Source organism: Argiope bruennichi, chromosome 6 (genome assembly GCF_947563725.1).
Source record: "Argiope bruennichi chromosome 6, qqArgBrue1.1, whole genome shotgun sequence".
NCBI classification, from domain to species: domain Eukaryota; kingdom Metazoa; phylum Arthropoda; class Arachnida; order Araneae; family Araneidae; genus Argiope; species Argiope bruennichi.
Genome location: NC_079156.1, coordinates 124,120,115 through 124,147,656, shown reverse-complemented (window position 1 = coordinate 124,147,656; position 27,542 = coordinate 124,120,115). Strand labels below are relative to the sequence as shown.

The 27,542-nt window shown below is 27.5% G+C and overlaps 1 protein-coding gene across 1 annotated transcript; it reads right to left on the bottom strand.

Moving 5' to 3' along the window:
* Window positions 1-96: 96 nt before the first annotated feature.
* Window positions 97-27,260, bottom strand: LOC129972959 (transcription initiation factor TFIID subunit 4-like). Its single transcript, XM_056087286.1, has 17 exons — window positions 25,914-27,260; window positions 19,554-19,706; window positions 18,842-18,931; window positions 17,933-18,007; window positions 17,095-17,178; window positions 13,118-13,237; window positions 12,943-13,032; window positions 12,709-12,819; window positions 11,773-11,907; window positions 9,300-9,505; window positions 8,812-8,981; window positions 8,004-8,134; window positions 7,351-7,476; window positions 6,437-6,493; window positions 6,217-6,333; window positions 6,021-6,071; window positions 97-903 (listed from the first exon to the last, which is right to left on the bottom strand). Exons 1-17 carry the CDS (start codon window positions 27,075-27,077, stop codon window positions 796-798), a joined length of 2,988 nt encoding a protein of 995 aa, XP_055943261.1. The 5' UTR covers window positions 27,078-27,260; the 3' UTR covers window positions 97-795.
* Window positions 27,261-27,542: the final 282 nt, after the last annotated feature.

The window sequence follows — 27,542 nt, the reverse complement described above, 5'->3', positions numbered from 1 at the left end:
AATTTATTATAGTAGTGAATAAATGCAAAACAGGAAGGAAAAAAGTTTATCAAAACCTTTTTTAAAAGAAATGTTTCTTTTGAAAATTTAGGTTATTAAAGCAATCTTGAAGATAAATACAAGAAAAGTGCAATTTTTTTACATGTATCAAATTGCCAACTGTAAATTTAATAGTCTGTAAAACCCTTGATATAATTGTATAAAAAGATGTAAAAAATCTTTTAAAAAGTTTCTTTATATGCTAAAAAGCCAAGTCATTTCATTTTGTTTCTGCAACTTAGTTGCATATATGACAGTAGCTCAACAATATTTTATCACGATTTAAACATTTTATCACTGAAAAAACTATCTATTCTCTGCATAATAAAATAACATTTCAATCAACAAATAAAATTGACAAGTCGTGCCACTGCATTTATGTTTTGCTTCACATTATAAGACTTATATAATAATTAACATACACATTAAAATCGTATTTTCAAAAGAAAAAAAATAGTAAAAACACAAATGCTAAACTCTATAAGTACAGAGGAATTGAGTGAGGACCACCTATAGAGAATATATGTACCACAATCTTTGCAATAAAAAAATATTCACAATGAAGAAATGTTTTTGCCTTTCCTTGACAGAAAGAATTATATTTTTCTCACTACTTTTTGGGGAGTGGATGGGCAATTATACTTAGTAAAGTCATGTGTTAACAAACACTTCCCCATCCATTTTTCTCCGATAGACACTTAATATTTGTGCATAGTTATATTTGATTCCAGAACATTTAAAGAGCTCCTTGAAATACTATCTAGCATAATACTTGTATAAAAGTGGTCGTCTGATCGTTTTAGAGTCATTTTCCATAGCAAATAATAAGTCTCTGAGGATAACTCTCTTGACACGTGGTCGGACCTAAAAAGCAAACAAAATTAAGTTAATAAGCATGTAGGTTGTTTAGCATTTCTACTGTTAGATTTCCCCTGAACTTTCCTATTCATTTAAAGGATTTATAAAAAACTTCCTTCACTTTTTTTGGAAATATTTAAAATCTTCAGAATGATTTTGCTTCATTTTGATTTTCTTAAGTATTGCATAGTACATTCTTAATCATTGCGGTGGCAAGAAATTCACATGTGTGCATGCCAAAACAGTTCACTTTAATTCATAGTGAGGTCAAACAAGTATTCAATACCTTATAAAAACCAAACAAAGATTTATATCTTTTAACTGAATCAATTCTTTTTTTAATCTAAGACTGTGTTCTTGTAAATTGTGTTTTGGCAAAAAATCCCAGTCAATGGGTTGTGAACATTATTTTTATTACTGTGATGATTGCCTGCTAAAGTATGTGTCATATCATTGATGATTCTATGAGAAAAAACATCTCAATGTGTGTGGCATGTCTTTTCACCGCAAGTGGTTAAAAGTAAACAAGTTTTTTTTTTTTTTCTAACTAAAATCATTATAGAATACAAATTTAATGCCCAGAAAAAGCTTTTTTCAATTGTTAGGTATCAGATAAGCATTTTTGTACACATTTCCCTAATTTTTAAAAGCATTCTAATCAACCTCTACAATATACTAGAAGGTGTATGCTTGTCTAGATAAGCTTTTCTCAGAATAGATTATCCCATATTTCCTCATGAAAGATGTAATATAAAATCATATGCATATAGGCAGAGTACTCGAGATAATTTATTTCTTCCAAGTGGGATCTTTCTTTGAATTATACTGTTATGAGAACTACGCTATTTACCAACTTTCAAATCAAGATAAACAATTTTATTAATAAAACACCTGAAAGAAAATACTAGCAATATCTGTACAGACTTTTAAACAAAGAGAAAATGGTATTGTATAGAAATTATTCAATGACAAAAAAAAAAAAAAAAAAAAAAAAAAAACATTAATTTTTAGCAAATTAATCACAGTAAAAAAACCCAACTAAACATAAGTAAAATGTTTAAACTATTAGTGTCATCAAAAGAAAAGTGGAAATTTGATTCTTATCATAGAATTTTTCTTTACTGAATAAAACCAGCAAGAGTTGTCTCCTCAAAACTTTCTCACATACTCGCTAATAAACTTGTTTGGCCAGAAAATGTCTTACATGGCATTGGCATATAATAGTTACAAAATATTAATTTTTAGAATGAAGCAGCTTTACTGAATTTATAGTGTCAACTTTAATGATTATTTGGTGATCTATCCATAGCATGCATAAATAGTATCTGAAAATCGAATTGTGTTTTGGGCATGTTTTTTCCAACCAATCAAAACAAATATTTGATACAAAACTGTACTTGTAGTCACAAAATCCCACACCAACCTTGATATATCTAAGTCTCTACATTTTTGAATTATCGAATTTACTTGTTTCTGAAAATGCCAACCGACAACCACTAGCTAAATCTGGCTAAAAATTTGGAAATGATCTCCGCCATAGATATTAAATTTGAGTGCCAAATTCTATCTATTTAGCTCTATTCATTTTTGTAATTATCATGAACTTATATTCAAACAGCCAGGCAAATGTACTTCCTCTGAACAGATTTTACTCACAATTTGATAAAAATCTGAAAATTTTGTGTAATGTCCGTATGCCAAATTTTAACCTATTAGTTCAAAGTATTTTTGAGTTATTTTTGTCATAGACAGATGGACAAACATTTCCAAAAAAAGTTTTTTTTTTTTTTTTTTTTTTTTTTAACTCAGGAAGGTCTAAAACAAGGAGATGCGTCAAAATTTCAAGTTCAAATTATTTGACAATTACTATACTTTCTCAATACTATGTATACAAGAAAGTAAATAGTTACTTGAATTAAACATTTTTCAAAAGATAGAATGAAAGAATCTCGCACATTTTTATTTACATTCATCAGTTTCATACAATTTCTAATAGTCTCGCATACAGAAATCCTCGGTGCCAAGTGGCATTGATTTTTACCAAAATATGGACTAATGAAAGACGGAAGAGAAGATATTTACATCTCATTTAATAATACAGTAAATTCTAATTATCAAATGAATAGAAAGCATTGCAAATGCAGATAAACCACAAAACTGAACTAGAAAAACAAACAATTAACAAGATCTGAATTTAAAAAGTAAAGATTAAAATAATAAAAATATAAAAGACATAAAAAAGAAATGCAGAAAATGCATCTGGTAGAATAAAGGACAAGGTCTAAAAAAGAACTTTGGAAATGCACTTCTATTATTCTCTGCAAGGTAAAGTCATCAAAAAGTGATAGTTTTAGGTTTCTGAAACAATTAGTACATCTTTTTTTCACTTTTTTTTTCTGAGAAAATAAGAAATACATGAAGAATATTTATTTGTATAATATCCTAAATAACAAATTTAAACTAATTTATTGTTTTAATAATATTTTAATTTCAAAAGCATTTTGCTTAATGTAGGTAGAATTTCAAAAGATAAGCAGAATAAGATTTTTTTAAAAATAGAAGAGAATATTGGGAATAAATTTATATGATGCTCTGAACATCCCGCAAATTAAAAAAGAGCCATATTGTTCCTCAATACTTAGGAGATAAAAAAAAAATATACACAAATAAAAGCCGCTAAAAGAAAATATAAGCAATCGTATTGATATTTACTAATTCAACAAAAAGATTTCTGAAAAGGAGAAAAATAAATCAATTTCTCAATCAAAATTTATTTACAATAAAATTAGTCATAGATTATCAAAACTTTTACATCTAGTTTAAAATAATTTTGGATATTAATACACAAACTTTCTCATAAAAAGAAAATTGCAGCCTCCTATGCATGAACACAATGAGCATTCGGATTTTTAATTTCAGAATTCTTTACAAGCATTCCATACTATAAAATATAATAAAGAAATCATGTACATACATTTTGGATGCTCTTTTTTCATTGAAAGAAATCAAAACTTTACAAAGAATTATAATTTCAGTACCAAGATCATACTCCAAATTTCATTTATTTATGCCATAGCGTTTTTGTGTCATAATCATAGTGTGCATGAGAATATACAAGTAGACTGATGATCAACCACTTGATGAATTTGGTACAAAATTCAATACACCTACCATTTAGATGCTAAATCAACAAGTCAAATTTTATTCATCTAACTCCTTACATCTTATAGTTAAAGTAGTCACCTGTTCGTAGACAAACTTCCTGAGAATAGGTTTTGTTCAAAATTTGATAGAAATCTACGAATTTGGGGTAAAGATTGCTACCACCAAGCTTAAAGTGTCTGAACTATCATGTTCGCAGATAGACAGACATAATTCTAAAAATGTATTTTTTGGACTCAGTATAGTCTAAAACATGGAAGTTTCCTCAGATTCTCAAATTCAACTTTTTTGATAATATTTTTTCACTTTTGATTACAATACTTTTCCCTTGTATACTTCACAATCGAAGACAGTAAAAAATAAAATAGTTATGTTTTTCTTTTTTAAAATAAGAGATCAATTAAAGTTGAGAGTTCAACCTTAGCTTCTTTGCATTTTCCATCGATTGCAAAAACCAAAGCTATTTTCCCCGATTAAGCATTTATTATAAAACATTTTACAATTTGACATTCTTTGGGGAAATTATTACTAAGTAATAAACTAATTACAGTGATTGTTCTTTTTGCAAATTATTTTCATTGAGAATATGAATTCTAATGCAGGCAACTGTGAGTTGAACTAAAAATGATGAATTAACAAATTTAATACCATTGGATTATCATAAATTATGGTGAAAGAGTAAAATTGTAAAACAAAGTAAATATATATAATATAGAATATAATAAGACAAATAATAAATTTGTTAGTTATATAAAAACAGTCAGCAAAAATAGAATCCAATATAAACTAGAGGCATGCCCTTCAGGCTTGAAAACTGTTATGATATTGGTAATCCTACACAGTCAAAATCTCGGCTTATTGTAAATTTAAATGTAAATATCTAGCCAACTAGCATATGCAACAGAAATATGAATAGCCTCTATAACCAATTTTCACTGATTACCAATGATGTTCCATTTTACTTATAAAAAATGACTAACAAACTGTTAACTACTATAATAGTTATCAAAATATTAAATAAAAATTCAGTTTTAGAATATATTTTTCTGATTTTTCCTGACTTCTCAGAATTTCCTAACAACCCTCTTTTTCTGCTTCCCGATCAGTAGACCACCTTGATATGTTATAAAATTTTTATGAAAATTACATGAAGAAAAAAAGTTTAATGTGCCAAAAACATTTTGAATAAACATTAAAACTGAAATTCAGTAGCATCAAAGCAAATATTTTCTTAAAAATATCGATTTTTCTAAGTAAACATCAATATGTATGTATTCCATAGAGATTCCTGAAATGCTCTTTTGCCATCTAATCAACTTTTGTTTTGACAACTACCTAGTGACTGACTGAGATGGGTCTATTTATTTATTTTTAAGGCCTGAGAATTAATAATTTTTCATTCTAAAATTCACTATATTCTTACTTTACCGGACAGGTGGAAGTTATTTTTATTATTTGTGGCAAAGGTTAATAAGGTGAGGTCAGCAGGCTCATAATATTTCAATATTTTCCTTCAACATTATTTTTACTATTGAGTAATGTAAATGATCCCCCTTCCTGGTTAATGGATCACCATTTATTTCAAACTGTTTTTAGTGTTTGGTTTTGATTTGAGTGTTTGTGAATATCACTACAAAAACAAAGCTTTTAATATTTTTTTATATTTACATCTAAAATGTACTAAAAATAATAAACTTTATTTCATAAGCACTCTACCAATATGCATGAGATTTCCTACAACTTTTGCTAATTAATTTTTGACAATCATATCCGAGATATTTTTAGCATGATAAGAACCCATCAAAAAAAGAAAAATCTTTTAGAACAATTTTATGGATCCAATCTGGAAATACTGACATACATTTAAGGCTCACATAACAAAATTTAAATACTTTTATTTTGCTTAATAATCTACATTGTGATTCTAACTTTCAAATTTATTTATTAAGAAAATTACTTACCGGAGGTTTTGGACCAGAATTATTTGAGCCAGAAGATTCACCATTTCCTGCCTGAGTGATATTAAATTGTTTGGATTAAATAAATCAAACATACCAAATTTAAATAAATAAATTTTACATAAAATAGTATTCTATTCATCAGAAATCATTTTCAATTCAGTTTAAATTTTTAAATAAATTAGTGAATTTTAATTACTTGATCACCAGACATTGACCCAGGATCAGGCTTAAACTTCTTTCGAGGTCCAATTGCAAGCAAAGCTGTCATGTTTGCTTCACGTTGCCTCAGTTCTTCAATTTCAGCTCGTTGCATCTATTGAAAGAATTGCATTTTAATATTTAAATCACTGTCACATTAAAAATCTTTAAATACTTAAAACAATCTAAAATATTTATAAGCTAAAATTATAACATACTTCTTTAGCTTTCTGCTTTAACTTCAAAAGCTCTGGGTCTTCTAATTTAGAACGACTCTAAAGGAAAAGGAAAAAAGTAAACAGTATTTTAAAATCCTAAATGTAATAAAATAATGCACATTTCATTATCAAATTCTATAAAGTCAGTAAATTCTGAAAGTAAAGTCTATAGAGTTGATTTTACAATCCAAGCAAAGACAATACAGAATTCATTTTTACCTAACAAATTCCTTTTCCAGAAATTTATATTCATTAAGAAAAATTCCAAATTTTAACTCATAAGAATAAATAAAATTTCAGTAAATTTATTCATAAAAATTTTGAAATTGGCAAAACACTAGATTACAATTAAAAAAAATTGGCCGGGAAATATTCAATTTTTTTACAAGTATATTTCATAATTAATCTAATTAGTAAAAATTAAAAAAAAAATAAAAAAAAAGAATAGAACATATTAATAAAAAACATTGATTGAAAGAACAAAAAAAGATATAAAACTTACAGATGGAAAAGTAGTATCAATATAAAAGTGTCAAAAATTAGAGGAATTTATGAAATAACTTTATATTCTCTAATCAAAAAGTCATTTAAAAAAAGACATGAAAGTAACAAATTTTATAATTTTTTTCAATAAATGTGAACAGTACTTATAGCAAAGCATAAATTTTGGCACAAAATGTTAAGTATGACAATTGCAAAATGTTCACAACTATGGCAAGTATGGAAATTTTACACTTAAAGTTGGTGGAAAATTACAAATTTTGAAGCATGAAATGGCGGCTGACAATATTTCAGTTCATCTCAAGTTGATGAAAAATTACTTAAAATTTTCCATTACATTAATGACGAGATAATATAAATGGATCCAAACAAACCAAAAAGTAAATTTTTCCCTTCAAAAAATCTTTATTTACCTTTGCAGCTTTAAGTAAAATTTCCTTTTCTTGATCATCATGACGCTTCTTTTCCAATTTGTCCAATTCTTCTAGGAACTTTATTTGAGCTTTAACATCATTAGTTACTTCATAACGTGGATCATTCTAATTAGAAAAAGAAAGAAAAAATGCATTATTATTAAGGAGATAAATATAAATATAAAATTTCAACTCAATTACTAAAGGAAATCAAAACTACGCACAACTAATTGAAAAAAAATCATTCAGTACAATATTACTTCAGAAAAATGCTATGCATTTAATTAGATATATCCAAAAAACATTAATTTTTAAAAGAAAATAAAACCTTTCAACTTTAACATCAAACAAGGCTAATATTTTATAATACCTTTTCAAGATTAGGGAGGAAGGGAGGTTAAAGGAGGTTAAATAACTGTGAAATAAATAAAAATTACACATTACCACTATGAGAAGTAAACAATTTCTTGGTAAGTTTGAACATCAAATAAGAAAGAAAAGAAAGTAATGGTTTTTTTTCAGTTTTAAATAAAAAAATTTGAAAAAATCTTTTTAATATTTTAATAATATAATAGTCAATAAAATGGAAATATACAAAACAAACCTGAAAAAAGATTTAAAATTAAAAATATGCAAAACAGAGAGATATTTACCTTAGGATTCTCGCATCTATGTTCAGCTAATATACTCAATTTTTCTATGATTGTTTTCAATCTTTTTTCAGCGGCATGAGAAATGAGATCTACTACTTCACTTCGCACTTCTTCCAGACCATGCTTTTTAGCTACAAATTCATAAGTAAAAACAAATTTTAACTAAATATCAAGGGCATAAAAAATAAAGCAATATACTAGACAAATTTCTATCACCACCATGCCTATATCCTGGTAGGAAAAAAGAGCTAATAACCAAATCTAAAAATTTCAAATTTCTTTATCTGTTACTTCAAAACAACAGAGCCAACAAACTAAAGAAAGTTAAATGGCTTATTATAAAAATAAATTAAATATAGAATCTTGATAAGAAGTCCATTAAAAAAGTTTAAAAACAATGAAAACTTTTATTTAAATCAATTTTAATGAAAATTGGGTGCAAACATTAGTATGTTTAACATAACTCTAAAGAGAAGATTAACACATCTTCCAACAAAAGAATAGTAAAGATATTTCAACAAAAGACAAAGAAACAATAACTCAAAAATTATTTTCAATTGTTTTATTTCAAGGTTTTTAATGACTGAAATGCTAGCAAATACATCTGGAATATCTAAACTTCTGTTTGAGAGCTATTCTCCTCCTCCCAACGAAAAATTTCAAGCATATTCTTTAAACATAATGAGGTAAGAGGGCTGAGTAACATCATCTCTCTCTCACACACACACATACATACACATGCACACAATTTATATATTACAGATAAACTAACTTATCATTAAAATGTTGAAAATAGAAAGTATCATACCAATTTGTAACACTTTCCGATGCAATGAACTAGACAGAAAATGATTATCATCTTTGCACGAACGAATTTGACTTCCAATGAGTTCTGAATTGGTAGCTAGAATTCTTTGGCTTTCCTCAACCAAATTAACACCACCCATTGCAGCAACGTCATTGATGTCATCTTCATCCCTATGCAAAAAGAAAGAAAAAAAAATAATAAATATATTTTAACAAAATTTGACAATGAGTAGATACAAAGTAGTCAAACTTTCTTTTACAACTAAAAGGAAATGGATTTTTAATCATTTTTGGAATATTAAGCTCTCAATTTGAAACAACATGAAGGTTATTTTGGACCAGACTTCTAGTATGATGACTAGGATGAACTAGAACTTCCACACCATACATTTGACCTATGAAGTCCAATTTAACATATGCAAGATCAATGGTCTCAAAAAAATATAAAAAACAGTAACAATTTTTACGAAACAAAGAAATATTTCATACCTAACTGAAACAAATGATTTCTTTTCTTTAGGTGTTGAGGTAGACTTAATGATAGAAACTTGTTTAGGCAAAACAATTTTTGATTGCAGAGCTCCAACAGTAGCAGGAGAACTCTGAACTAAGCCACTATATGATGTAGATGAGCCGGTGGTGGAAACAATGGTAATGGGTCGTACAGGTCTGGCTATACTTTGAGGAACATGAGGCTAAAATAAAAATCCCCATTGTTTACATTATTTCTATATGACAAAAATATTACCATAAGAAATTTTTTTAAGAAAATAAAAATTTCCAACATAAATATCAAATTAAAAACTGCATACATACAATGAGACAGTGAAAATGCGTTTACAATAAGTATCAAGAATATGACAAATTTTACCAATAATTTAGATTACAAGAAATATATATGAAATTTCACAGTTAGCAAACTAATTTTTTTTAAGCTGAAAGCAATAAAATTTAATTGCAAGTCAACTTTTAAATAAATTTTTAAAATAAGATTCATTCACAATGACAATGGTCATATCTTTTATGAAGTACCAGTCTATATGCATCTGCCCAGTTAACTCTGAAGAACAGTGAAAACAAATTGACAAAACAGATCAACTAGTATCTGCAAAAGGCAAAGACTGAGCTCAAGTTCAAGAAGCAAAACTCAAGAGTGAATGTTTAATGCCTATCAAAGAGTGAATTTTATTTCTATTTAAAGCATGAATTTATCAGCTTAATATATGTATAAATGAGTATACAAACAAACATTTAATGATGGTTTATTAGGATTAAATTATTATAGTGTTATAAAGGGAAAAATTATAAAATGAACCAAAATCTACAAAAGAAAACTATACAATAAGGTATTGTTTTCTTATAAAAAATTAAGCTATGCAGCCTCTTGATGATTAAAAATCAATACAATATACCAGAATTTGAAATATATACTATTAATTTATATTAAAAAACCTCCTATGAGAAGATTAAAGGTGAATAAATTGTACTAGATAATTATAAGATACTACTAATTTAGATCTACTCTAAATTTATAAATATTTATTATTTCAGAAATTTTGACTTAAATTTATTTTCATAGAACATCTAGTAATTTTTAATTGTTAATAGCTATTAGGAGCTCATTACTGATGAATTTTTTTAACACAGGAATTCTGAAACAAAATTTTATTGTATTTACTCTAGATTTTTATGGCTTAGATAGAAAATATTTTGAAATTCTTAAAAGGCATAGATTTGTATAAAATATGCTATGTGGAAACTATTTAACTACTGCTATAAACTATTTAACTAAGGAAAATGCTCAAATTTGATTCAACTTTAAATTTGGATGGGTTTTTTTTTTTTTTTTGAAGGTATACATCTTTTTAGAAGTATACATGAAATAAAAAACTATTGAATCAGATTTGAAAAGATAGGTGTCCTTTCTACTGACACCCTTCCAGAACCAGGAGTGAGAACAGTGTGGCAGAAGAAAGCCTATTGCATATGAAGAGACAGACCCCCCCCCACACACACACAGAGAGAGAGAGGGGAAGGGAGAGGAATTGCAGAGTGGGAGAATTTTTTTTTTTTTTTCAAGAAAAGATCCAGAGACTGAAAATATCAGATGCAGATCAGAAAATACAGACTATCAAGTGAAAGATTACTCATTTAGTGAATGCAGTCCGAAAATTTCATGGAAGCTCTTGTATATGGTAAAGATTCTTGGCTTTCATTTAGATGACTAGAGTTAAATTCCTGGCATGGAAAATAGGAGACTCTCCGGAGTATAATTAGTAGCCTTAACCTACCAAAATGACATGTTCCTTTTATTCATTCTATATTTCAGAAGTTTGGGTCTGAGACAATTTTTACACAATTTTATGCCGAGAACTAAATTAGAGAGTATTAGTATGTGATCATTATTGAAGAAAACTGAATTAAAAATACCACTCTTGGAAATATTACATTACACTATTTCTTTTAAATGGTGTAATAATTTCAGATAAATCAACGGAAAAATCTAAAAATGATGCAATGATTGAAGATCTTATCATAACATTTGATATAGATCTAGAAGAAGTAATGTCTAAAGGGATATTGTGTTTCATTACAAATTCATCAGATAACTTGTAGATAAACTTGTATGTCAAAATCCCCATCTTCAAAATATTGACATAAATAAACTCTCAAGTATGAATTGTTCCTCTTGAACTTAGCAATTCAATTGATATTTTGAAAAGGAGTTTTAAACAAATGAGCAAACACAAAAAGGTTAAGCAATAGAAGTTATATTAAAAAAAAAAAAAAATCTACAATTTCACTTTATTTATTTGAAATAATACAAATGACATTAAATCATTAAGTTTGAATAATTTTGCTAGTAAATCAAAATTAATAAAATAATGAAGAAAAATAATAAAGTAATTTTTCAGAAAACTATGTTTCCCATGTATCAAAACTGTTCAAGAAACAAACTCACAGAAATAAGCCTTTGAGTTAAAATAGTATTGCCACTCAAAGGCTGAGAGAGTTGAGCTGCTAAGGCACTATTTCCTCCAGTACTGCTTACGATTCCACGAGTTGTAGGAGCAAGAATAGGCCTGAGAGTTCCAATCTGAGGAGAGAAAAGCCAAACCTTTAATCAAATGAGTAACAAATACACTTACTAACACATTATATAAGTGATCCAAAAATGTCCATACACTTTAATAACAAAAAATTTATTAACACAAATATAGAACTTAACCCCATTACCACAAAATTCAAATTGTAGGACACTGCAATCCAAACACTGTTGAAAGCATGAAACAATGAAAGGTCACTGAACATATTTATTAGTATTTAGCGTGAATTCTTTTTCAGTGTCTACTCTAAATTTGTTGAATGTAGGTATCTCTAGCTATCTTCACAACATTAACTAACATTTAAATACAGTATAAATGAATTTCCAGCTTCTTACTGATATAAGCAACAAATTGCTGTTTTCATTTCTAATTCAACAACCACGTTCATAAAAAAATATACTAAAATTATATCTTCCTATTATAGGAATACTGATTAATAATGATACCATTTTACTACAATTATTATTTTATTTTATTCATTTATTTATTTTTCTTCTTCTTTTCCCCTTCACTTGAAATGCTTACCATGATGTAAATCACAAAAAGAATAAAATTTCATCATTGTAAACATGATTTTAATGCATTGTAAACATAGAAACTCAAAGACAACCAAAAAAAATGTTGTAAACAATAAAAGATTCTTAAAGACAAGAACATACAAGTAAGATAATTCTGCATTAACAAATTTGCATTATGAAAATCAATTTCAATTGTCGGTATAATAATTTTTCAAAATCTGTTCACATTCTTCGATGTATCTTGTATGCTTAAGTAATGAAATATCAACTTACTTGAGTGGTTGGAACAAGACTCTGCATAGAGGCAGGCACAGGTGGAGGACGGATCCCTTCTATCGTCATCTCCCCACTAATTAAAGCTTGTCGAACATGTGGCAAGCTTTTCTGTGGATAGTATAAGGATATAAATTTCATATTTCAAAAGGAAATTTGCAAGTTCTCTATTTCTTTACAAACCGATAATTATCCATTCACAATACTCTTAACAGGAACACAAGAGTTACTCACTTTTAAAAAATGAATAAGATATGGCTGGTGGTTGGACTGCAATTCTTTTTGCAGTTGCGTTGAAAATTCCTCCGGTTCTATAACCCCATCCTACAAATATTAAATATAATTAGAAAATGCTAGACTAAAAAATAAAACAAACAAAAATCATTTAACAAAGCTATGCAATACTTACAATGAGGTTCTGTATAAGCTTTTTGACATTAGATGCAGTTTTAGTAGTTTCATCACCAGCTAATCTGATCAATGTACTGAGAAAATTCTGGCATTTTGTCTTAATTGTATCAGGGGACATCTAAAAATCAAAAGAATAAGATTTAAATTTCTCATCTAATAAAAATTCAAGACTATTCAAACTTTTTTTTATTGTTATTCTTTTCTCAAGACTTCTATATTTCTTGCACTAGAAAATGAATTTAAATTTTGAAGAATTAGAAACGAATTTTTAGCTCCACAACTAATTTTCATAAACAAAATTAATAAGATAAGAAAAGGAATGACTGCAATTTGAAATGTTCCAACTGCTCAGTATGTATTCATACAAATGATAAAAAAAAATTTACAATATATGAAAAAAAAAATAGATGAGGAATGCTTTACTCACTATGAAGCCTCTAAAATAGAAGCAGAAAAATAGTTATCTAAATAATTTTTTATATCAAGATTCAAATTAAGTGAAAAAATATAAAGGCATTTTTATTATGTATTTTCAATGACTCAATTTTTTACATAAGCTAATCTTCATTTGTATTACAGTTTTTCTCTCTTTTTTTACATCAATCATTTAGAAAAATACCATAGATTTTCATACCAATTATCATTCACTAATTATTATTATATACAGAATCTCAAAATGCTACTAAAATGTAAGTGTATTTTACAGATATTTCAAATGAATTTAACATTGCACAATTTGTTTCAGCTCGCATATTTGTATGTTCAATTCATGCATCATTAATAATTACACTACATAAGCTTTTCCCTCTCTTTATTAAAATTCCTAAACACTGGCATTATAAATAAAAAAGTTTGAATTCCTATATAAAGAATGAACTTTTAATAAAATATCAGTTATCCACATTCTAAAACCTACACAGGCAATGAATTATGAACATACCAGCATTATTATTATAGATACTTTAACAGAAACATTGCACATTTGTAAAAACATATTTGCATAAAAATAAATGAAGCAAAATGTGCTATGATACAAAAATATTGTAAGCAAAATGCATGTAAAAGACCTTAAATGAAGAAATCTTATTTTTCTTACTTTTCTGCTTATAAAAATTGATAACTGCATCCAAAAAAAAAAAAAAACTTATAAAAATGTAACTGAACAGAATTCAGAAAAATCTTCAAATGGAATGACATACAATGCTGCTATAATAAAAATTTTAGTTTTTTGACAGAATGACAACACAAAGCAAAATCAAGAACATCATTTTTAGCTGTCTCATGAAATAACTAAGAATAATTTTACATGCCACCATCTTGATTTCCTACAAAAATTCCAATTCTTACAACAACAGGAGAACTTCAATTCAGATTTTAAAAGATGTATGTTTATATAGGAAAAGTATCAATCAGAAATTTAGACCTTTTTACTTCACAAAATATATTGAGATAAGCTTAATTCAAGCTAATCAAAGGATTTAAAACTTTTCCTAAATATTTAAAAGAATTCACAAGCTAAATTTAGCATGTAAAAAAAAAAAAAATGAAATTCCACACTGCCAGTCAAATAAATATACATAAAACAAATCAGTTTGGTCCACTGAAAAAACATTTTTCATAAATATTTAGTTGATAAGAGACTGTAAACAAACATTTAACTTCCAGCATATTAAATATACTGAATCGTATAAAGAGCTGTACAAAAAGAAAATTCCCATGTATTGGTAAATAGTAAAAAGATGAATCCCCATAAATTGGTAAATTGTAAAAAGATAAATCCCCATAAATTGGTAAATTGTAAAAAGATAAATCCCCATAAATTGGTAAATTGTAAAAAGATAAATCCCCATAAATTGGTAAATTGTAAAAAGATAAATCCTCATAAATTAATAAATTGTAAAAAGATAAATCCCCATAAATTGGTAAATTGTAAAAAGATAAATCCCCATAAATTAATAAATTGTAAAAAAAAAAAAAAAAAAGCAAAGGACTAGAATATTATTTTTGGATGTTCAGACCTTTAATTTTAAATAGTACATTTATTTTCAGTTACACAATGCTCCTTTTTGAAAGCATTGATGAAAATTTCTGTTCTGCTTATACTTACATTGCAAAATATACATTTGCAATATTAAAAAATATACATTTATTGTAAAATTTTTGAATAATTACATAAACTTAACCACTATACAAGTGAATTACCATTCCCCTTCCTCTTTTTTAAAAATAGTCAACATGATGTCTCAAAAGATTGTGCAGAATCTTTCCAAGTTGGTTCTCTTTTAGACTGACAAAACATTTTTATACTAGACGTCAATACAATGTTTGCAACATTCCAGGAAAAGAAGGATAATAATGTTAAACATGTTTAATTAATCTAGAAATGTTGATTATGAAGAAATGATTACATTAAAGAAGCAGTAATAATTTTTCTATTGACTACAGTGCAAGATTCAAAACATGGCTCTTAGACCTATTTAAATCTCAAAAACTAGCCAAAACTTCAAACATCTTGGTCTGAAGGCTGACAAACTCATTTCGTACATTTGAAATTTTTGGGATATTACAAGAAGAAATCAAGTGAGACTGAGGCATGGAAATTATTGCTATGGAAAATGCTCTCAATATATTTGCACACAGCTAATCCAATCAATCTATATCTACCAATTTCATGTTATTTTATCAATGCTGCCTCCTTCATTGTCTTTGTTTGAAATTATGCTATTTCATGTTCAACAAAAGCCTGATAACAATGCCTTCTAGTAGTTGGAAGCTGATTTTCAGAGCACACTCTCTATTGAAAAATTATTCATTATGATTTAATGAGCCAAACGCAAAAATTGTGAACAACCTTTTGAGACAATCAGTATTTATTAAAAATTGGCCAGATTAAAAAAATTTGAATGAAATGAAAAATGCTATTTAACATTCCAGACTTCACATGGCACACAAATGGTGAGAAGCAAAAGCAATGAGAGAAAGGCGAGACCACCCTAAATAAAAATTAAGCTAAAAGTGGCAGGAAAGAAGTGGAACTGCCAAATCCACTAAAAAGCATTCAAGTGATGAACACACAAACGAGGGAGAGGTACTGGTGCAAATGGTTTATAATGTTAAGACTTACCAAATAATCATAGTAGTAGTCATGATTGTATCCAGAATAATTGTAGTCCTTTCAAAGACAAAAATTTATAATATGAAAAATAATGGACTCAAATCTCAAGTTGCTGACATTAAATTTACAGATTTCAATAAATATTTGATTGGTACGAAGAACGACTAACAAAAAGATTTTACCTTTACCATTTGAATGTAAAAACATTTGTGTATTATATAGAATGTAAAAATTAATTATCACAGAACTATTATTTTTTCCTGGTGCTTGAATAATTTTTAAAAATTCCAAATTTCTAAAAGAAATTTTCTTTCCTTTTAGAGGGCCTACAGGAGGGGAAAAGGGGAAAAAAAAAAAAAAAGGGCAAGATAACTTAAAAAATATTTTTGCAAGAAATGATTTTAATCAAAGACGGAGAATTACTTTAAATTTGCTTTGACGGAGTCAATCAAATTAGATGAATTCTGTAGTTTCAAAAGTTATGATATTATATAACCAAGTAATTATCTGCATTAACTAATTGAAATATTTATCTGCAGAAAAAGAGAAATATCTGCAATAGAGAAATATAATTTAAACTATTTTAAAAAATACATTAACATTTTTCTAATGAGCTGTTATAAATATATATTTTACATCAGATTCCCTTTCAATATTGTTTGAATTAGTTTTGAGCGAAATGAATCTTTGGACTGTAATTAAAATGAACTGTATTTCAGAAGATAAAAAATAAAAAGGAAAAGCAATAATTAATTAATTATAATAATAGACCTGGCATTTTCAAACATTAACAACATGTCACAACGTGAAAATATTGTATAAAAATTTAATTTTCTATTTATAATCAAATATGTACTCACTTGGCCAGAAGATGTTGCAGCAGATGAAGTGCTTCTAGTAATACTGGTAGTTGTCTGTTGTAAAACGGTGCTCACTACTGTAGACTATAATAATAATAATCAGAGATGCACAAAACAGTACAACAATCAATTTTTAATCACTAAAACAATAATAATAAAATGGATATTAATAATATAATATGCACAATTAAAAATTATTTACATAATAAATGTGATTGCAAACACTCCCAAATAATAACATGGTCATGAACTTCATTTAATATAACAAAGAAAATCAGAAATTCATTTTAAAGAAATAGCCGGAGGAAAAAAATTAAAGTTTTAATCTTTTTTAAATGAGGCTAAAAAGTTTATAACACCTTTTTGACTGAAATGTTGATATTAATTTACATTAAGAACAACAACAAAAAAAATAATAATAAGATAATGTAACCAAATATTTTCAATTAGTAGGATTTATACAAATAAAAAACAAAATAAGATACATTTATAGAGGATTAGCTTTATATGTAGAGTGCTAAAAAAGATTAATCCTTTTAAACTTAGAATACTGTGTCGATAAAACTGCAAAAACACCTAGAAAATTCTGCAATTTGAATGAGAGTTAACAATTATAAACTATCAAGCAATTGAGGAGATAAAGATGTTTTATTCACACAGATACTGATAGAGTACATTGTGAGAGGAATAAATATTTAAATCAGAATTTTATAAGAAGTCAGTTCAAATTATTTTAAATGCTATTCTTAAAAATTGAGAACCATCTTTAATCCAAATAAAATACTGAGGCAAACAATTCATAAAACATGAATATTTGGTAAATAGAACATATACTTACAGGCTGACTTTTAACTTGTGATGATGAAGACATCTGCTGTGGTGAGATAGTTCTAACAATACTTCCAGGGCCAGTCTGAAAGAAAGGAAAATTCAGCAAAATTCAATGTTTATGCACAAACAATGTACACAACAAAATGGTTTTTAATCCATTTTCTGAAATTATAGAATAAGAAAAAGAAATGATTTGCAGAAACAAAATTAAAGTTAAAATAAAACAGAAGTTAAAAAGGTATGATGTAACATTTTGACTTATAACTCAAGTTCCTCATTATTAACAAGCAAATATTTATTTATGAAGTCAAAACTTTTATTTTTTTTATTTTATTAAAAGAGTAAAGAAATGCAAAAAAAAAAAAAAAAAAAAAAGTCAATCCAAGTTTAACTTTCTGTTTTTCATTCAAAAACTAACCTAATACTTTTCACTCTGAAACTGAAATCATTTGGCTTAAAAAAGAATAATAAAACAGATCTTAATAAAACAGAAATGGAATCAAGCTGTAACAAAAGTGATTTTTTAGATTAATGCAAAATTAATTCATACAAAACAATCAAATTAAGATCAGGCAATTAACATCCTCCACCACTAAATCGTTAATTTTTTTAAAAATTTGGTTTGAACGCGCTTTAACCAAAAATCCTGTTTCATATGATAATTTAAAGAAGTTTCATTCAACACACAAATTCAACTGACTATATATATATATATATATATGTTTTTATTTGAACCTTTAAATTCAAGAAAACTATTTAATAATAAAACTTCAGAACAAAAAAATTATAAGAAATTAAAGGTAATCATCATCAGAAAATCTAAACTACCAAACAATAAAAAGAGTGAGAACATATTACCTCACACAGATAAATTTTAAAAAAGTAAACAGCATTTAAAGACAAATGTATTACAAACCTGAAGTGTTTTAACAGCAGCAGATGAAACTGGAACTGTGACAACTTGCTGATGTGATAGTGTCCTAATAATACCAGGCACTGCTGTCCCCTTTATAATTTTTTTTAAAATTAATGACACATTAGTACAGATATAATAAAGAATATTTAACTTCAAATATTTTTTTTTTCTAAAACAGAATCTTGTCTTAACTAGAAAGCTTAAAATACTTTTTAAAGAGGAAGGTTTTACAATTCTGATACAATTAATCTATTCAAAAATAGTCAGCTCATAAAATTAAACCTAATAATCAATGAAATATTTTTCTAATTAAAATTAATACAACCAGAAAAATATTTATTTCAGTAGATAATACATTTTCAATAACTTCAAAACTGCTTTGACAACAAATTATAGTGCATTAAAATGAGATAATGCTGAAAGACAAATACATTCAGGAAGATTTTTATATTTTACAGCACAGTAAAATTTCCATGATAAACTACACCAATCAAATGGTGTAGTTTATACACTTACAAATTTTGCATTTACATTGAACATATTTGACAAGCTGAATTATATTTCTGAAGAATATTCAAGCTTTAAAAAAATATAATCATTAATTTTCAGAAATAGATTTAAACTTTTTTCCCAACTAGAAAGTACTTTAAAGAAAATCATTTAATCTTACAATACAAAAAAAATTAAAGAATCAGAACAAAAATACACTCACCGATAATGATTGTAGCCTATATGTTGTATTTGGGGAATTAGCATTGCTTGCCTGTATTCCACCAGGAGGTGACACATTGAAAAGATGATATTGACTACCATCAGCTCGAACCACAATAGCTGATCGCATACCTGGTGGTAAAGCTATAGCACCCTGAAAATTAAATACATTATTTTTTTTATATAATTACATTATTTTTGTTAATACAGTACAATTAACAGTGTACTGTATTAACAAATAATGAAAATTTCAGTTATTTTTTTAAGAAGGAATATTATCAGAAATAATGAAGAAAGATGTATGTCGACCGCTTAGCAATTCAGTATAGAGATAATGGGTTATTAAATATGTGAAAAGATATTACAGAGAAGCCCACGACTACTTCACATACAAGTTCATTCTTTTTCATACAAAATTTAAAAGCAAAAAATCACAGAAGTGTTTTGTACACCAATTAAATATACCCAAAAAATTAGTTTTAAAAGAATTAAAAAGTATCTGAATCTATAAATTAAGATTATAAAAAAACATTTTATAAATTATAATGCAAACAACTTTTAATGCACCACTGCTTAATTTTTATACTTCCTCACTTTGAGTACTCATTCAGTAAAGGTTATGTTTTGGGTATTTAAATCTTTACAATCCTTTCACTATACATACAAAGCAGAGTGCTTGTGTATTCCTAATATCAATCTACAATTTGTTGATAAAATTTAGCATATGCTTTTTAAAACAAGAAAAAATATATATATATACCATCAAATTTTCAAAGTAAAAAGGTAAATAAACTTCAATTTTATTAGAAATTTTTAAAAAATGCTAAGCTTTTCCAGTTATTCTTCCCATAACTCTTGAAAGAATTGTACAAGAAAGAGGTGTAGTGGGAGATAATAGGAACAGAAAAACTGCTGAAGTTAAGTGCACGGAACCAATCTATGTATTTATACAGCAGAAGGGTAGAGGAGAGGGGTATGTTTGTACCTCAGATTTTTTTTTAGTAAATGTAAGAGCATGAAATCTTGATAATTTTAGTTAAAAAGCACAAATTATTCATAATGTGTGCAATTTTCTCCCACACCAAACTAAACACTTTTCTCTCAGAGAAGCAACACTAAAATATAATTAATTTTAAATTAAGTTAAATAAAATTAGACATAATTATTTTTTCAAATATCCACAGATAAAGTATTGTTAATATTTCAAGTATATAATTAAATAAAAAAAAATAGTTCATTTACTTTAAAAGCTAATTATTTTAACCTGAAAATTACAAAATCAAAATAGATAGTTACTCAGAAGCCTAAAAAAAGAAGCTTGCTGTTAGTTGGAATCCCACCCCCCACAAGTGCACTTACAGTACAAATTAGCACATGAAATTGAAAAAAAAAAGGGGGGGGACAAAATTAAATCTGCCCTCAAGTAGTCATTCACATAATGTTGGTGTCTTTGCTTTCTTTTTCATTTTTTTTTCCCTTTTCTTTTCCTCAAATTGAACATATATAAGCTTCATAGAAATTAAGTTTGATCGACTTTTTAAAGCATATTAGTCCATTTAAAATAATTTTCCTTCTCTCTCTCTCTCTCTTTTTTTTTTTTAATATTTTACTTGATCATAGAAATTAATTCTATAAATTGATTTTTTTTCCCTCGCAAAACTTACGATTGTAATTAGTTTAGTGATATTAATATTCACTTAGCGAAACCCATTTATTTATATTAATGCTATTTAAGGGAGACATTTTAATTCTGAATTGTGTTCAGATGACGAGGATGGTACCCAAGATGACATTCACACTCTAAACTTCGACACCAAAACAACAGAAGAATATTTGGAAGCTAGATTTAACAAATCTCAAATTTGAAATAACTTTGGATTTCAATAACTTTATCTGCTATGAAATCAAAAGCTAATCAAAATTTAGATATAAGTAAATACAACTTTTGCATATCATTATGATAAACTCACTTGGCTTGAATAAGCAATTTACAAATCCTTGCTAAATACAAAAATAGATGAATATGATTCCAAATTGAAAGGGCAAATCCTTGCATTAAAATTCAAATGATTATTTTTTGTCTTTTAAATAAATATAATAACAGTCATAATTTGAATTTAATTTTAAAGTGATATTTATTTCTGAAGAGGGAAAAAATCTATGAGAGTTAGCTAAACTATATATATGGATATGCAGTAATTACAAAATTAAAGAGTTAAAAGAAAGCAATTCTAAAAAGTGTAGGTCACAATTCTTTGGTACACAAAAGTGTACCAAAGAATTATGACTATATTTACGGATCATGAAGAAAGAATTAATGAGGGGGGAGAGAAAAAAAGAAAGTTTATTTTAGAAAAGCTTAAATTACAAATTCAAAATACTGACAGTGTCATTAAAACTAGTTCATTGAATTTTAAAACAGATTTTCTTAAGTCGAAAGAAATTTCTTAAGTTTAAGAAATTTCATGATTTTGATTTTAAAGACAGGGATATTAATTTATATTTGAATCTATCTAAAAGGCAAATGTTTCTTAGAAATACTTAAAACAAAGTAGATTGTGCATGTGATGAGTTGTTTTCTTACATGTCATACAGTTAAATTAATTGCCAGCAAGCCAAATGAAGATGCTCATGTTTATAAGTATGTTACCTTTTGAAACAATTTGAGTATGGAAGTATTTCAAAAACTTTTCTTTTACAGTGTACAAAAAATGTTGGCAGTACTAAGCATGGTTTTTATTTTGAAATGGAAAAAAATTTCTTTGGAGACTGAATGTCGGAAATAATCATTAGAAGCTTTGAACAGCTGTCAGATTTAATAATTGTGGTCAGTTGTGTGATTTAATAAGAAAAGAACATCTTCCAAATATAAAAAAAATTATTGCTGGCATGATTGGGCTAGATGAATTGAGTTAGCAGATAAGCTAAATTCTTGTGAAGCCAATAGAAGCACAAATAAAAAAAAATCATTAAATGGGGAGGAAAAAAAAGTCATTTTGAAATGGAAGGAAAACATTTAAAACATGAAATTTATTTTATCCATATCAAGATCATAACAGGTTTTAAACATCAAAAACTTGTAAATAAAAATATTGAAAATATGCAAGTAGATAACATTTTGCAACTGTATTTACTGTGTCATGTCAGATACCAATTTTGAAATTTTACCTTCAATGAGTTTGTAGAATAGCGTCTATTGGCATCAGCAATAATTGCATATTGCTGAAAAGATATTATGGTCTATTTTAAAAGAGAGAGAAAGACTGAAAAAAAAAAAAAAAAAAAAAACTCAAATACAGAATAAGACAACTTAATGTGTGTCTTGTTAATAAATGGCAACAAAAATAATAGGCTTCACACTTTTCATGTAAACACAGAACTTGAAAATAATTTTAACTCTTACTGCTATCAGATCAGCTAAGAATCACATAAAATTGGGACTTTATTTCTAGCAAGATATTGATATTATAATTAGCATTCCAAAAAAGCATTGATGTTTCAATAAAATTCATAGAAAACTTTAAATTTTACAGAAGACATTCTTGGTCTAGGGGAAGGAATAAAAATTTGATGGTATTGAACAACTAAGTATAACAAACCTTGGAAAAAATTGTGATCAAGATCATTGTCAAAAAAGTCAATGCTTTTTGACAGATTGCTAAGTTAAGAAAATTCAAACAGTCCTACGGTTTTCTAACATAGATTTCTTTGATTTCAAGCTTGCAACAGAAAAAAAGTCAAAAGATCGAAAATATTCTTAAAAATCCCCAATGATAATAATGTTTAATCTTCACCATCACCACTTAAAAAAAGGCATCTAATAATGTAGTGAACTGCAAAGTTATGTCAAAGTTTTTTGACAAGCATATAAGCAAAACATTTAGACTTCTAAATTATATCTTAGATTCATGGAAGAATTTAGAACAAATTTTAAAAATTCATTACAATTTTGTGGGAGAATATTTTCATAGCCCAATATTTCTGGCTGTTAAAATATCATGCATGGATTCAGAATCAACTCCTGAAGCTTTGGAAGAATATAAATTAGGATAATTTATAATGATGTTTTGTCATGCCTTCGTTTCATATATGCAACAGAAAATCAACAGTAAGACTACACAAGATTTCACTTCAAACCAAGGCCCAATAACTAATTTTTGAATCATGAGAAGTATTAATATACTTTTTCATTAGAAAAATGTTCCTAGTTTTATTTTTTAAATGAAGTTTATTATATTAAACTACTTTATTCTGCAAAAGAATTTTGAAGAAAAAAAATTATCAATTTTTCACTTATTTTATATTTTTCAGTCTTATCAAACAATAAAGATAAAATTTTATACAATATTCCATACTTATAAATTGTCAAGAAAGTCACGATTTCAAGCAAAAGAACTAGGCACTAATGATAGTTATATTTAATACCTTACCTTCAAAGCTCAAGAACATTCATGTGTCTTAACCATATCATATTGGAACTTGTTGGTTATAGCAGCAACCAAAAAACATCAAGAAAAAATGTTGCTAATTTAGCGATTTTAATTGACAAGCATGTGATTCACACATTTAAAATTTTTCATAATAAGTAATAATGCACTTGAGTATAATTTTATAATTCGGCAAAATTTTCTCTCTTTTGCTTTTTGGTTGCCATTAAACCGAATTGTACCATCATATTTATAAATTTAAACTAAGAACAGTTTTATCGTGTTTCATAGTTTTAAATACAGAAAACACGGCTTAAATGACATGTCAGAAATGGCTTAATAAATCTACTTTGATCAATTTTACAGCTACTTGAAATGTTTCAATCTTCAAATTAAAATTAATACTATTATGAAGCTTTGAATTTCATTAGACCTATCAATGGTAGCCTAAATGATGTCCCATACATAAATTAACTTAGACCTCATACCAGTTTAGTTTAGTGTGTACATGAAACATTCTAACAAAATGAAATCCTATGGCATTACAATACTATTACAAAACTTCAATGTTCAATTAATACATTATCTAAAATTCATATACCAGAATTTCATTTTGTTATCCGTCATGTAAACTAAACAGATATTAAATAGAGCCTTTCTTCTTAGCTTTCAACAATAGAAGAAATCAAATATTTGATGAAGCAATGGAAGCAACTTAAATTTCAAAAGAGTAAAAAAATTTTAAAAAAAAATTGCCAAAATGCAGAGAAATTTTATACCACTATTATATTTTTATCATTCAAAAAGTAATTTCTGCAGCTTGGCCCATGCATCTCTACTTTTATTTTAGAAACTTAATCATATAGCAGCAATAATGTATATAAAAATATTGCATTTAATATTGTCGTAATACATGCGAGCATAAATCTAATAGCAAAAGGAAGAATTGCTGCAAAATATTTTTAGATATATTTTTAAGAATTTATAAAATTTAAGAAAAGACTTTCACTGAAACAAAATTTTAAAAAATATGACAACCATTAAAAAGTATATTTTAAAATGATATAAAAAATAATTTTTGCCCAATAATATGTGATGAAATTATCAAGAAAAACATTAAAATTTTCAATAGGTTTTTAATAAAAATCTGTAAAAATGTAAAAACCTTTTTTTTTTTTTTTAACAACATACTGATCATCCAAATTTGATAATTTCAAATCAGATTATCTTTCATGATTTTCTCATTGCATGTTGCAATTAATGGGCAATGTGCCATTCTATATGTATAATCACAATAATATTGATATATATTGCATTGTTAGAGAGTGGTTGTATACTAGTAAAACCTATAAAATATCAACAATCTTAACACTTCCATCTTTTTACTGATACAATACAAAAATTTGAAGAGAAGTTCAATAATTCGCAAGTATTCTTCTCATCGAAACAAGGATCAAATTTATAGAAATTTTTCATGTTTGCATGGATTTGAAATGAAATATAACAAACAGATCTGGTTTGTTGATTCAAATATGATTAATAACTTGAATTTTATGTGATAGTAAAACATATATCATTTTTTACAATTTACAGTAGACACTAAAATGAGATTCCCAAGATATGATGATGATAATTAAATGATAATTTACATCAACTTTCATTCTACATGTTGTTTATTGACAATAAAATGATTACTCTAGAATGAAGCATAAAGAGTAACGTTATTGTGAAAGTCATTTAATTAACTTCATAATATGTATTAGATCACCATCGAATATACTGGACACTTGAATTATAATTGTATGTTCATTTCATTACTTTCATTTAAGTGAAAGGGCATCCATAAATAATTTTATGGATATATCACTTTTCATGAGTGTAGTGATTCGGTTCACAACTCATTTATATTTTGTTATATACAAGATTTCACTTACTTGTCCAGGAACTACAGGTGTACCTTGTCGAATCATCTGAGGAGCAATTCGAACCTGGTTTCCAACTAAAAGCCCTCTTGGTGCAAGGGTTTTTTGTCCAAAGCGTGTTGAATTTACATTCACAATTTGTACACCGGGAGCTAACATGCTTGGATTTGACACAACTTGAGTCACAACATTTACAGATGGGCTTGACATATGAGACACTTGAGTTGTTTTTGTTGTGATCACAGATGCAGCCTGGCTACCACTTAGGACTTGGTAGTGATTGGACATTGTAGGGGACGGGGAATGTTGATGGTCAGTTGCTGAATTAGCATGATTGTTGATGACATTTTGCTTCACTTTTGTGTCCACTGGGTTACGAGGAGGCGGGTTCTTGGCGTTTAAGGCATTCAATTGCTGTTGGGCCAAGTGCTGTCCGCCAGGATTCGCAACTTGTATGCGAGGTTGTTGGGATGCTATATTCGCCAAATTTTGCATTGCACTCATAGTTGCACCACTCACTTGCGGCCCCGATAAAACTGGGCCACCCGACGACGTTGCGGTGGCAATTTGTTGTCCCGCGCTGAAGTTCGGACTGCCGTTCTGCAGAGTGGTGACTTTGTAGTTATTGCGGTTGATATTGTTCGTTATAACACCAGAAGTCACTATAGATGAAGTAACTTGCGGGGAAAACGCTGATGTTGTGGAGTGAGGTGAATAAACTAACTTAATATCAGCACTGCTTACGTGCCTGCTCACTACGGAAGAGTTCAGTAAGGCCTGTTGCGTTGAGCTAACCTGATTTAAATAACCACTTGCAGGCAGGGCCCCAGCTAAAGAAACTATAACGGCATTAGATAAATTCTGGGACGATACAGAGTTGAGACCCATGATTTGAGAGTTTACTAAGGTTTTGTTCGTGTTTTGACTACCTTGCTCTAATAAACTGCCTAAAAGTGCACCATGTTTCTGTGCATCAGGCATTCTCGTCGTGCAGTCTGCCACAGATGCATTTTGTATATGATTATTGTTCATAGATGTTGCTGATAATTCATTTCGGGGGTAGTGTGCATCTGATGATGACAGCTGGGATTCCAGAGATCCGACAAGTGCACTCACCGCCGACTCGTCGATGTCTGAAGACAGCAGCATATCTTCCAGCGACTTCGTCGACGCCATTTTCTACATCACTACTGAAAAAGAAAACCACGCATGCGCGGTCTCCGCTTCCTACTACTGAATCCAAATCGTAAACACAAGGACACGTCTGCTACTGCGAACCTATTCTATTCATAATATCTTGGAGAAAAGCAGATTTTTTAAACATTTCCAGTAATTTTTGTTATTGAAAATTTAGTAAAATTTTTTGAAGACTTCATATTTTTAATACTCTTATTAATACTCTTTGTTTATTATGTTATAATTAGAATATTTAATTGACTGTCCTGCAGATTTTAAATTTTGAAGCGGTATTAAAAATTATATTTATCCTGTAACTATGCTTCTTTTTAATCAAATAACTGTTATTTTGTCCGTTTCTAAGTGAGATTCTCTTCATTTCAACCGTAATATATCGAGCTATCTTGATATTTTAGAATAATCTGATTTAATCCGGAAAACACAGAATATTAAAACGTTTTATTA

Bases quoted from the DNA above. Each gene is read 5' to 3' on its own strand.
- LOC129972959 (XM_056087286.1), bottom strand. From the start codon at position 27,077: ATGGCGTCGACGAAGTCGCTGGAAGATATGCTGCTGTCTTCAGACATC. The intron at 17,179-17,932 runs GTAAGTATATGT...TTATTATTATAG, and splicing joins CACAAGTTAAAAGTCAGCCT to TCTACAGTAGTGAGCACCGT. The intron at 12,820-12,942 runs GTGAGTAACTCT...TACTATCCACAG, and splicing joins ATCTTATTCATTTTTTAAAA to AAAAGCTTGCCACATGTTCG.